Source organism: Diadema setosum, chromosome 3 (assembly GCF_964275005.1).
Source record: "Diadema setosum chromosome 3, eeDiaSeto1, whole genome shotgun sequence".
Taxonomy (NCBI): Eukaryota; Metazoa; Echinodermata; class Echinoidea; order Diadematoida; family Diadematidae; genus Diadema; species Diadema setosum.
The window spans coordinates 22,614,298-22,627,948 of record NC_092687.1 but is presented as its reverse complement, the minus strand read 5'-3'; the positions used below and the strand labels follow the sequence as shown (position 1 = coordinate 22,627,948).

The window sequence follows — 13,651 nt, the reverse complement described above, 5'->3', positions numbered from 1 at the left end:
AGAAGTAGAAAGATGACACAACTGCCTCATCATGAGGGTTGTTCTGCAGTGCCCATTTGATGTCATATATCCAAACTCTCTTGAATGACTTTAAAACACTTGTGAGAGGAAGTTCATGCTTCAGTCTTACTTTGCTCTTAGTTTTGGGTGCATTTGCAAAATACATCAAAACATTGCAACATATATCAAAACATTTGTGGTAACTGTAATTTGTATTCCATCAACATCAGAGGGCAGTTTATCCCCCCCCCCCCCAAAAAAAAAAAGCAAAACAGTCTCATAGCAAGACATGTTTCTCTTGTCAGCTTTACATGTATCTTATTTCTACTTAAGTATCACAGGACATCGCAGGTCTACCAAATTCACTAGATTGGTTCTTTCATTTGTAATGCATCTGAGAAAGTTAATGTTTTTCCTTCATTATGGCAAACTTTTCTATTCTTTCTGATTTTGTAGCAAAATGCTTGTATATCGATCTACTCCTAAATAGTATGTATTGCCTTTATATGTATATATTGATCAGTGTGTTAGTAGTAGCCATGATAAAAAATCATGGGCGTACATACTCTAGCAGGATTCGACGAGTATGTACGCCCATTATTTTTTTTATCATGGCTACTTATACTAACACACTGATCAATTCAGTGCTTATTTACGTCGATGTAGGGCAATTTGTCAATCAGTTGCAATGAAAACATCTCGACGGAAGAATTTCATGAATTTGAATAACTTTCTTTTTGTTGCCAGATCTTTGTACACTATGTTAGGGCTCACTGCTTGTTCAGCCCTCCCCCCCCCCCCCCCTTCACTCATGCTGTCACTATTTCACTCTTTTCCTATTCTCTATCCTTCTGTTGTTCTCTTGTTTCATGTTGCCTTCCTATTCATCTCCAACCTTCACAGGTAGCCCCCTATGATCCTTAGAATCATCACTGGCCCACCTTATCTGCCTTTTGTTGTTCACCCCCTCAATTGCTATCAACCCACCCCTTTTATTTTCTCTGTTCTGTGTCCCTAGCCCTCCCCTGACTGTGCCTTGTGTGTGTAGTCCTTATGTCACTGCTTTCCCTACTTGTTGGTCATTTTGCTGCTGACAAAGATTATGCTAGGATCAAAATCTCAGGCCCATTTTGACTCCACTTTCTGATCTTGGGAACTGAACCATTTACGTCCAATTCTGCTCTGAGGATAGGCCTACACAGTAAGATTCAGAGTTGCCAATTATAATCATTATGAAGACAAGATTTACACACTTTTGACAGCAAAATTACCAAAGGACTCAGGAGAACTCCTATTAATTTTGGAATCTAAATTATCCTAGAAATGTTACAGAAACAACAGTTACCAAACAGTCAGTTTTCATCTCATAAGTTGGGTTACCTGGTTGATGGATACAAGCTACTCTCTCTGAGCCTATGTTTATATTTAGCATAGACTACTGTAACCATGACTACATTGAACATCACAGCAGACATGATGCTGATATATGTAGCAATCATCCTGTGATACTTTGTGATCCTTTTTACCAGGCACAATGTGATGAATTGCATCTACTGTTGCATACTAAAGTGGTTCAGAGATACAGCTGTATACAGTAGCTTATTTGACAGCTTACAGTATATTACAGCAAATGTTTTCAAAGATATAAAGTTAGCCTCATGAGTATTTTCTCAATGAGATTTTATGGTCTCATAAAAAAATAAATATTTTACAATGATGTATAAACGTTCCTGTTAAAGAGGAGGAAAATGTGCAGTTTCTACTGGCTTCTGGCCACTCGGGGAAACATGTACACTGTGAATGAACGGGCAAAGTTTCCACTGCATAAGCTCAAACGGCCCCATAGGGTGTGCTAGGTTTGTGTCAATGGTGTATCCCATCATTCCAAAAGCTTCCCCTTTATGTGTCACCTGTCAGTTGTGTGGACCTATCAAGGGTTACAAAGACAGGTGGCTGTGTAGAAGTTTGGTTCCCGTTGGCACAGGGATACATACAGCCTCTCCACACACTCATGGTGCAAGTAACAGTTCCCTTCGGTGGAATGTAGCCAAGCCCCTAGCTGTCAAATGACATTTTGTGAATCACTCTTATTGCTAAACCTACAGTTGGCTTCTATAAATCACTCATTTAGTGCAAGTTAAAACAGGTAGCAAGTAAACTGTTGTAGGTAAAAGCTATAATCAATGAACAGCAGGTTTGTGAAGTATCAAATAGAAAGTTATTAGAAAAGACAAATAATTTGAAGCGTTACACTATAATAATCAACTTCACTGAGATCTACAGCTGTACATGTATGGGACTCTGAACACCATGTCATCTCATGAAATCACTCCTCATCTGACCATTAATAATGCAACATAATCTCCAACTTATATAGTTCAAACTTCAGGAATATGTTAGTGCATCATATTCTGATGCTAATTGGCCTTATCATTACTCTGTTTAACAAATACAAAGTATAAAGTATGAGGTATGAAGGATATGATCACAGTATGCCATTCTCCAATGTAATCCCTTGAACCTTGACCTGCTAATCCCTTTCAGCAGCTCCTGTTGGAACTATCCAGGGATGGTGGAAATTGTGTGCATCTGTGAGAGGTGGCATGGTGAACAAAACAAGGGTAAATATCAGTAATGTAGGCCTACATATACATGCACATATATTAAAAAGTGAGGGAGCACAGTGCAATAAATGCCTCATTGCTTCAAGCATGTGTGACCCAGCAGGAGGATGAGTGGAAGAGCAGCCAGCAGTGTGAATGTTGATGGGTTGGCATCTTAATCTCAACCACAACTCCTGGCAAGATGGTTCCCAATTCTGATGCTATCTTGAGGAATTGAAGGACAATTTGTACACATCTATGGTTGCTCTCAGGTTTACATATGGTACTTAAATGAGCTACATGTATATATATGGTCATGCCTTCCATAAATCTTTTTTCTTTTCATTTTGTCAGTCAGTGGGTATAAAAGAAAAAACAAACATGGATACACTGTAGGTAAGCTTAGTGGGCACATTTTAATCCAGGCCCTAATATCTAATTACGACTGTAGTAGTCATGAAAAGAAGAAACAAGTAAGATGCCCTACATGTAAGTAGTAATGAATGTAAAAGGGGCCTGAGCTTTCGATCCTAGCAGAATCTTCGTCAGAGGCAAAATGACAAACATGCAGGGAAAGCAATCACATATAAGGACTTTACACAACAAGAACAGACAGGGACAAGCTTTTTTTTTTTTTTTTTTTTTTTTTTTTTTTTTTTTTTTTTTTTTGCTACGCTATAGTAATGAATGTATACACATGAGGACATGTGTCACAATTTGAAGGAGAAAAAAAAAAACAGACATGAGAGGGTTTATGTAATACATCTTGCAGTTACAAATGATATTCATTGCTTGTAACCAATGGGCACTAACACCCCATTACCTCTTTGTACACAGCATTTAGAGTCCATTAGGTGCTAACTATACACACCCTCACAGGCCAGCCGTGCTTCGCATGGCGTCTGGTCGGGCTAATTAGGTGCATAAATTTGTATTCATGTACAAGTGTCCACTGAAAACAACGTCTATGCGGCAAATATAGCAGTACTCATAAAATGTGTATATTTTTCTTAACCATACAAATAATACAGCAGGCCGTATCCCAGGATGATTAGCAATGACCGAAAATATCCTTGAAGTGAACTCGAAGGACGGGTGTACGAGATGATTGGATTGTCAATAAAAATCGACTCGCTCACGCCCATCACAATTTCAAGCCTGCGAGTCTCGGATGCGGCAAAGACGTGTACTTACATTACGTCGTAGTCTGTTGACGTTGCGATTGATGAAATAGACGATGGTATTTCCCTCAAGCCAACTCCAGAGCAGTTGAAAACACGATTTTCACAGCGACACCCTGAAGGTGTATTGGCCGGGCATGCTTGCGATGATGCTTTCTGCAAAGCGAGCAAGAACGAGAGAACGAGCAACATTCTCGCCAACATTTTGGTTGGATATCCTTCGCACACTACGACTGCAAGGCGTAGTAAAACGCGGCGGGTTTTGGCTGTCGGTCGCGATCGCTATTGTTAAATTTAACGACCAGCTCCCTTACTGAGGGCGACGAATGCACGAATGGTTTCAGATGCTTTCAAACACAATAACGACGGTATGCAATCAAGACAATAGAAAGGCGGACGAAACCGAGCAGACGACTTCACTAAGTCGCATCGAGATACGGTTTCCAAGAATACCGCATTCTCTGGAATACGGGTGAAGTGTGCGCTGCGACTCGGAAAGGCGTGAGGCCCGAGTGGTCGAGAGGGAAGTATGCAAGCCACAGCTCATTGGCTCAAAGTTGTTACCCCTCACCTCGCTTCCTCTGCAATCTATTAATTTCACTGTCAAGCGCGCAATGCTTTACAAAATATTGGTGGGTTGGTAGGCAACGAGTACTGAGTAATTTCTTATCAGGGCAATTATCTCCCGAGGGCAATTACCCCCCCCCCCCCCCTACAGAGGCGGATCCACGGGAACATTTCAAGATGCGGTTTGGTCGGATATTTTTCTGACAAACTATTACAAGCTACTGAAATCCTTGCATCTGATTGGGTGAGAGCAAATTTGTCTGACAACTTTGTCGGACAAAATGCTTCATGAAATGCCCCCAGGAATTCCGTAAAGGGGGGGGCACCTTTACAAAATTGAAGGGGGCGCACGCCCCCCCCCCCCTTTTTTTTTCTTTTGTGTTAATAAAAAAGGGGGTGCGCGCCCAGTGCGCCCCCGATCCGCTACTGGGCTAAATGCTGGTTAGTGATTAACTTTACACAGCCCAGTCGCTGTAAAAACGACTGGGCTGTGTATAGTTAGTGATAAGGTTAGAATACAGGTTAGGTTTAGGGCTAGGTTAAGGGTGAGAGTTTGGGTTAGGATTAGGTTTAGGTTCAGGATTTAGGATTAGCGTTAGGGTCAGGGGAAGTGTCTGGGGTTATTGCCCAGGGGGTAATTGCCCTAGACCCCTTTAATATACCTCATTTGTTTTTGTTGTTTTGTTGTGTGTGTGTGTGGTTTTTTCTTTGGGGGGTTGTTTTTGTTTTTTTTAGTAATGCTACGCTTGTTTGGTTTTTTTTCTCCCCCCACTCAGCACAATGGACGTGATCACAACGTCAGTCGTATCAGCACTGATACACAATTTCTTCCCACGGCTTCTTCCAGCATTCTATTACGGGACTCCATACCTTACTTCAGTCATTGTAACAGAGTAAAGGAAAACACAACTGTATTATCTTATATCTCAATAATATAATCCGATAAGATTTGTGAGATGGATACAGAACTATGAGAACATTTATCTTTATCAGATAATAATAATACAGGGTACTTATAATGCGCCAGTTCCACATAGTTAACGTGTTTTGTCTTACTAGGAGTGCAGCGACTGCCTGTTTGATCACATTAAATCTTGTCTTTTCTTTTTGGTGTTATTTTACCCCCACCGATATTTATACCGTCAAGAATGGTTGCCGTGTAGGGGTGTGGAGCCGGGATTTGTAAAATTGCCGGGAAATGTAAAAATCTCGAAAATTGCATCAACGGGAAATGTAAAAACGTCTCGCCGGGAAACGTAAAGACGTTTACTTTTGCCGCGAAATGTAAAAATCATGTACTTCAACAGTATTACGTACCAACGATGTATAGATGAACTCGATGTGAATGAATGAATGAATGAATGAATGAATGAATGATTTATTACCAAATTTTAAGTTCAAGTTTACAATCACAGATAATTTATACAATCATTGAGGATACAATAATAATACAATTAACAGGAATACAAGACATGAAAGTATAGAATCAAACTTATCGACAATATGAATATGAAAGTACAAACATATTTAAAAATTTGGTAAAAGGGTCCAACAAATAGCAACGCTAGTGGACGTTGGCCCTTGAATACAGAAGAAGAATATACACTCAGCAAAAAAAGAAAGTAAACACTTTTTCAAGTTTATATTACTCATAGAATTTTTGGTGAAATGTTAACGTATTATATACCATATGAAAGGTAATTTAATTGGCTATCAACTTGATAAGTCAATAAAAAGGGAAACTTTACGCATGGGTGAACACCTTTGTTTTTCTTTTCCAAGGCACAAAAGTGAAAATTGCAAAAATGATCAAGTTGTCATTCATGCGTAAATGCTCTTCCATGTAACAATAAGAACAAAAGACAAATTTGACACAATAATGAACATGGATTCAGTCGCAAAAATATACCTGTGATCTCTATAAATTCTTTAAAGCCCAAAATATCAATAAAGGCTAAAAATAATGGAGGAAAATGAAGAATGTTCTGTCAAATGCAAATTCACATGAAATGAGAGGATAAGCAACATTAACAAAAATGATAGAATTTTGAATTGAATATTCAAATTAGGAAAATTGTAAATTTTATTTGGTTCTTGAATTTGTCTTATGAATTCTTAAATTACTAAATTGAATGAATGAAATAAAAACATTTTGTTCATTTAATCATCTTCGTGCCCTTACTCCCTATGTCACTGGAAGTTTTAGTTCAGTAAAAATTCTTATTTTCCGCCCTGAAGTTTCCCACTTTTATTTTGTTTGAGGTTATAAAGAGATTAAGAGAATATAAACTTATTTTTGCCATTTCTTTGTGTCTCTCATTGTGTTAAACTGGTCTTTTGTTATTATTGTTGTCTTAAAGGGCATTTGCAAATGAAAGACAATATGTCAATTTTTGCAATTTTTACTTTTGTGCTTTGGAGGATAAAAAACAAATGTGTTCACTCATGTGTAAAGTTTCCTTTTATATTGACCTACTAGATTGATAGCCAATTAAATTACCTTTAATATGGTATAAAATATATTGATTTTCATGAAAATCTTCTATGAAAATTTTGACCTCGAAAAAGTGTTTGCTTTCTTTTTTTGCTGAGTGTATAAAGTCAACAAGAAAATTATTTACATTATAAACAAGTGTATTTACATTATGTACAAGATTAACATTTTGAAATTGATAAGTGTAATTACATTACTTATATTACTAGAATTGAAGTTTTTGCTTTGTGGATTACAAAATAAACAAGTTTATTCCAATTATGTGTATTCTTCCAATAAATTCTTTTTGAAGACTTTACAAATTTTTTAACGAGAGGATGTATAACGTAAATCAGTTGAAAGATTGTTCCATATTTTAACACCTGAATATGCTATTGATCGCTTCCCTAATTCTGTTCTGACAGTTTTTAGTTTAAAATGGCACATTTCTTTGTTTCTTGTTTCGTATGTATGGTCAATATGAGTAAAATAATACGATGCTTTATGAGGTAGGTTATCATTCAATAGATCATAGATAAATATTCCGATTAGGTATCTATATTCCATAAATACATCCAATAATTTTAGTTCATACAATAAAGGTGCTGAGTGATGCCTGAAACTTTGGAATGTTATCACTCTCGACATTCTCTTTTGTAGAATTAGAATAGGATTTAAGAAAGTTTTGTTTGTTCCGCCCCAGACCTCCAATCCGTAGGTTATGTGAGGTAGAATAAAAGCATTGTATAACTGTAGCAGTATTTGTTTAGAGACGAAGTGTCGTATTCTGTTAAAACAGTGCATACATTATTGATGTGTTTCTTCCAATTTAAGTTTTCATCAATAAAGATTCCGAGAAAAGATATTGAGTCAACTGACTCTAAAACGGATTCGTTAATTGACAATTGACCAAATATTTCAATTTTTCTACGCCTGCTTCTGAAAATCATATACTTAGATTTATTAATATTAACTGTTAGCTTGTTTGAATTACACCATGCAACCACATCTTTTATATTCTCACTAACATCTGCTAAGTTTATATTGTGCTCATTTGTATTGAAAGTATGAAAAAGATTAGAATCATCGGCAAATAATCTAAAATTAAAATATGAAGTTGAATTGGGCAAATCATTAATATAGATGAGAAAAAGTGTCAGACCAAAAACTGAGGAACACCACATAAGATCAATCTATTTGAAGATATGGAGTCATTATAACATACAAATTGTTGCCTGTCTTTTAAATAATTCCTAAACCATTGTAAAGCTGTTCAAGCTTTTTAAGAAGAATTGTACGATTTATCGTATCAAAAGCTTTTGCAAAATCAATGAAAACTCCTATCGTTGACCGCCCTTCATCAGTACTATTTGTAATTTGATTAATTAGATTTATAAGTGAAAGTTTGGAACTATATCCATGCCTGAATCCATATTGATGTTTTATAAAATTTCATTTTTTCCAAAAAAAATCTACACACGTTTATTGATTAACTTTTCAAATAATTTACTTATCATCGGTTAAAATCGAAATTGATCTATAATTACCTGGATTACTTTTATCTCCTTTCTTAAAAATTGGCACTACCCTAGCTATTTTGAGCTTATTCGGAAAAATACCTCTCGAAAATGATAAATTTAGAACAAATGCTAAAGGTTCACTGACAAATTCCTTTGCGTCCACTAACATTCTAGCAGGTAAGTCATCATACCCGCTTGCTTTAGACTGATCAAGAGTACAAATCATTTCGTTTACATCTGAACTTACAACTGGCAAGAAAAAGAATGTTTCTTGTTGATGCGGACCGAGATAATTTGCAAAGTTGTCATTATTAATCTGAATTTTACTTGCTAAATTTTCACCTACGTTTACAAAAAAAAAAAAAAAATCGTTGAAAGTGCTTGCTATATCTGTCGATGAAGTAACTTTTACATCTGACCCATCATTTTCTTTCCTGACTAATTCATCAATTCTTATGTTATTTTGCGAAGGTGTCTTTTTCAGAAGTTCATTTATAAGGTTCCAGGTTTTTTTGCCGTTGCTTTTTTCTTTTTGAAATAATTTTCCATAGTAGAGCTTTTTAGCTGTTCTAATTACTGAAGTCAATGTGTTTCTATATTTTTTTTAATTTGTCAACATGTGCTGCATCAAACCCAGACTTGATGGTTTTTCAATGTAAAACATGTTTTGTTTTGTTTTTTCGTATGGATTTTTTAATAGATTTTGTTATCCATGGATTTGACCTTTTTTTTATGAAAAGATATCTGTTGAACTGGTGCATGTTTACTGCAGACCTCCAGGAATATAGTATAAAATAATTCATAAGCTTCATCAGGATCAGTACATTCATAAATTGCTTTCCATTGCACAGTTGATAGATCATCACAAAAAGAATCCTTTGAATAATTCCGGAAATTTCGTACACGTCTCATCATCTTTTTAGTGGGTTTAAACTCAAAATTGTCAAATAAAGCATAAACTGGAAGGTGGTCTGTTATACCAGCCTCAATACATCCTGACTGAATACAACACGACGAAATATTCGTATAATTTATTATGGTCAATTAGCGTTGAGGTCGTTTTAGTAATTCTTGTTGCTGTTTTTATCAACTGGTCTAAGCCGTATGACTCTGTAAGACGTATTAACTCACTACTCTTGTCTTCATTATTCGTAAGATCAACATTAAAATCTCCCATTATAATCGCTAGCTTCTTGTCAAGATTCAGGTTTTGTAAACAAACTCGAGTCATGTTTAAATTCTTCAAAATTCCTTCCAGGTTTTCTGTACACCACTCCAATGACAATAGTTTTATTCATTAAATTCAACTTAAGCCAAATAGATTCTGCATTGACAAGAGATATATTATTAATTCGTGAATAATAATATCAAGGAGGAATGGATATGCTCCCACACCACCACCTCTCTGTTTTGCTCTGCACTGTATATCTAAGTTATAGCCAGGTATTTTAATGTCTAACAAAACTGCTCAGACACCTTTATCGTTTTCATTTTGTTGTAAACCTCACAACGAATTTTCACCAAACTCGGCAGATAGCATCTTTATGGTGATAATGATCTTAATTTGTAATAATGAGTCCCCCCCCCCCCAATCACCACTTTTCAGGTGCTGCTATAACATGTTTGATTTTCGCATCATAACGATATCTTGAAATATGAAAAAATGTTCACATAATATATTGTCGTAATATGTCAGCTGACAATATGTTCAGTATAGTATTTCCCCATTCTGCTAAATAAAATACTGGTAATTTGTACATCTAGTTTCCTGGGCTGCCACGTGTTCAAGCATTTGCTTATAGTGACAGTCCTTCTCCCGCTTAATTGGTCAGGAAATCATTTGGAAATTTGGTAATACGATATATATTTTGTTGATGAAATTCATTTAAATATTTTATTTTCCTTCTTCGAATCATTTTGTAATCTGTATATTGATAGGCCTAATTTTAAGTAATATTACTGAAGAGAATTTATATGAAATTGTGTTGGAAACAAAAACTATATATCAAACAAACGACAGTTTTCCTTGCTTTATCCAGACAGGGTTGGAACTCTTAAAGTCGGTTAGAAAGATTCAGAAATAATATTAAAACATATTTTAGTTGACTGACAAACAGAGTAAATCAAGGTGAGAGGTCTCTCTAAAGTCGGACAGAAAATTAGGAGCTACAGGTGAGTGCCTTCGGAGACAACGGATGGCGCTGTGGTTTCCAGATGAAAGTCGCGGTTCAAACAGTTAACAAAGTTAATATTTATTACAGGTTCCAGTATGGTTCTGTATCATAATACATTGCACTCGTATCGTATTAGCATACTGAGTAGTAGAAAACTTGTAATGGAAGGCTCTGGATTGCTCATTACAACTGCGCCACCTACGTCAAAGTTTCACACAGTACAAAAACAAAAACAAAAACAAAACGAAACGGAGGAGGCCTCATAGTGCTCATACATGTAAATAATTCCCCATAGAGACGTGTGTTAAAATAAAAAATTAAATAAAATAAAAAATCTGTAAAATAGCTGGGAGAAATGAGGGGTTTCATCTTCACTAACCTGAATAAGTGAGCTATACCCTGCCATCCATCAAATTTCCAAGGCAGGTTCTTCAGCTCAAACTCTGTCCAAGGGTCCGCAAAGCCAGACTACAAGTTCTTTTCACTCAAAAAATCACCTATTTTCCGTACATGCACCCAATGAAATATAGTCCCTTCAAATTCCATGAGAAAATCTTCCATCTTCAAACCAAAATGCAGTTTGTAAAGGAATTTATACTCGATATCTGCAGCTATTCAGTTTTATGCCAAACTGCATTATTGATCTTTATTGATCTTTAATTATTGATCTTTAATTAAGTTTTTTCTTCATTTATTTCTTCATTTATTATTGTTGTAGTCTTTTTATTTCACTATGTTCTATTTACCTTACTTTCTGTTACTAAATGAAGTGAAACATATGTTTTTGTTGAAAAATGAAATAAACTTTGAATTGAATTGAATTGAATTGAATTTTGGGTATCCTTGGTACGATTTTGTGAAGGGGTCTTGGACATTCCATTTTATTTACAGGTGTGAGCCCTTATACATGAAATCGCAGGTAACCAAAATATTTATCTTAGCCCTCCCTCACCTCCCCGCCTCTCTCTCTCTCTCTCTCTCTCTCTCTCTACTTATTTTTCTAGAATTCACCTACATTCTACTTTTCTCTCTAGTCTATTTATTCTCCTCCGTTTATTGTTCTATTTCTTCTTCTTCTTCTTCTTCTTCTTTTCTTTCTCGCTATCTTCCATACTATTATTCCTTTTTATTTTGCATGGGTACTTGGGCACCTTCTTGCTACCTACCTACCTACCTATCTGTCAATCTTTTTACCTGCTCTTCTTTTTCTCTCACATTTATAGGTTCTTCTTTTTCTTTCTTTTCTTTCTTTCTCTCTTTCATTACTTTGTCTTTTTTTGCTCTCTTTTGCTATACATTGTATATCTATCTATATTTCTCTCTTTATATATCTCTCTTTCTCTCTTTCTCACGCACTCTGTCTGATACCCAACCCCTTTCTCTAACTTTTGCTGTCTATGTAGATGTATAATATTTAATTTATTGTTTACCATTGGGAGCAGTGATTTCAAAATATTCGAGATATCACATTTGTTTCATAATGTGTACGTCAGCTGTATCACAAAACGTTTCGCCATAAAACCTAAAATATAAGGAGATATCAATATTTCTCTCAATAAACCATGACTACAGACGGTTTATTCTAGAAGCAATTCTATTGTAACTATTGTTCACGTTTTGTATGTTCAACAATATTCAACATTGAATTAATTTATTAACATTTTTACATCGGTTATTTCTATCCCTAATTCACATTTAGAACTATTTTGAAGCACTAGAGCTGAGTTTCAGTTTCATCTGCAAACAGTAGATAATGCTTTTAATGTGTCTACCTTTCTATCGTTCTACACCTATCGCCTTACTGGCTTACACGATCAGACAAACAGCCTATAGTGTCTCTCCGTGTTTGACTTTAACAATCGCAAAAAAAAAAAAATGAAATTAGAAGTTTATCGGATACAAGGAATTTGGAAAATTCTTTAATTTCCACACGATTTTTGTACAGCCAGCGAACTGCTACAAAATTTTGGTTCTTTCAATATAAAGCTAAAACGTGAAATTGTTCATATATAAAACATGGCATCAAGCAATATAGGAGTTGTACATTTTGTACTACCATACTAAAGCACTAAATCAACCACCAAAAAGCGTAATTTCGATAAAGCTCACGATACAAACCAATAAGAGAGTTGTGAGAAGATGACTGAATGTTAATAATAATTGTCTCCAATTATTGTTACTTGTTGACAGTTTATTTGCGTCGTTTAATTTTTACTTTCAAAAAGAGCGCCCAGGGTCAAATCCCGCTCAGTAGTTAGATCCTTGTACAATATATTTTCCCCTATACAATATTCCTCTCGACTAGGGTGTATTGGTACCTGGTACTAGGGAAGAAGCAATAGCTTGGGTCCTGTCATAGCGCTGTAGAAATACTGAAAAAGATACCACACGACTGCTATTCCTGTCTATAGTGTGTCGGGAAGGTGTATAGACATTAGACATAGCTTTTGAGGGGAGAACACTACGTGGTAGACAGTGTGTGTATCTGTGTGCGTGTCAGCGTTTGGTTGTTTGTTTTAGGATTTTGAAAGAATTTTTAATGAAATTTTGGTAAGTGTATTACATCCTCTTCATTAAATCATGTGATAATGTAATAATTCAGTGTAGTGCTGAGGAGTAGATGGTTTTAGATGATAAAGTGTCGATCAAAATATGAATCTGTAGACATTGGTGGAAGAGTTGATATCTTTAATCAGTATTTTTCACAAATAGGAAGTAATCTTGCCCAAAATATTCCACATACTCATCTGAATTTTCAAGATTATTTAGAAGTCCCCAATCCTACCTCATTGTTTTTCATGCCTTTGCACAGAAATGAATGATTAGATAATAGTTTAGAATTTGAAAAATAAAAAAAGTTCTGGTTATGACGGCATTGATAGGCCTAATGTCCTTTTAAAAAGTATTATTGATTATATCGTTGATCCACTTGTACATGTATTTAATTTGTCTATAAGTAATGGTGTTGTCCCTGAGGCTATGAAAGTCTCGAAAGTAATTCCTGTCCATAAAAAGGGGGAAAGGGAAGATGTCTCCAATTATAGACCAATATCCCTGCTAACCTCCGTTTCGAAAATGTTAGAAAGGGTTGTTTACACCAGGCTTTTGAAGTTCTTGGACACTCATAAAATTA

The 13,651-nt window shown here is 35.6% G+C and overlaps 1 protein-coding gene across 1 annotated transcript in view; it reads right to left on the bottom strand.

Moving 5' to 3' along the window:
• The window catches only part of LOC140246692 (uncharacterized), a 28,888-nt gene extending 24,881 nt beyond the window's left edge, over positions 1 to 4,007 (bottom strand). Inside the window, exon 1 of the mRNA XM_072326030.1 lies at positions 3,798 to 4,007. Within this exon, the coding sequence (XP_072182131.1) occupies positions 3,798 to 3,988 (191 nt within the window). The 5' untranslated portion in view covers positions 3,989 to 4,007. The remainder of the gene's footprint in view (positions 1 to 3,797) is intronic.
• Between the last annotated feature and the right edge of the window lie 9,644 nt (positions 4,008 to 13,651).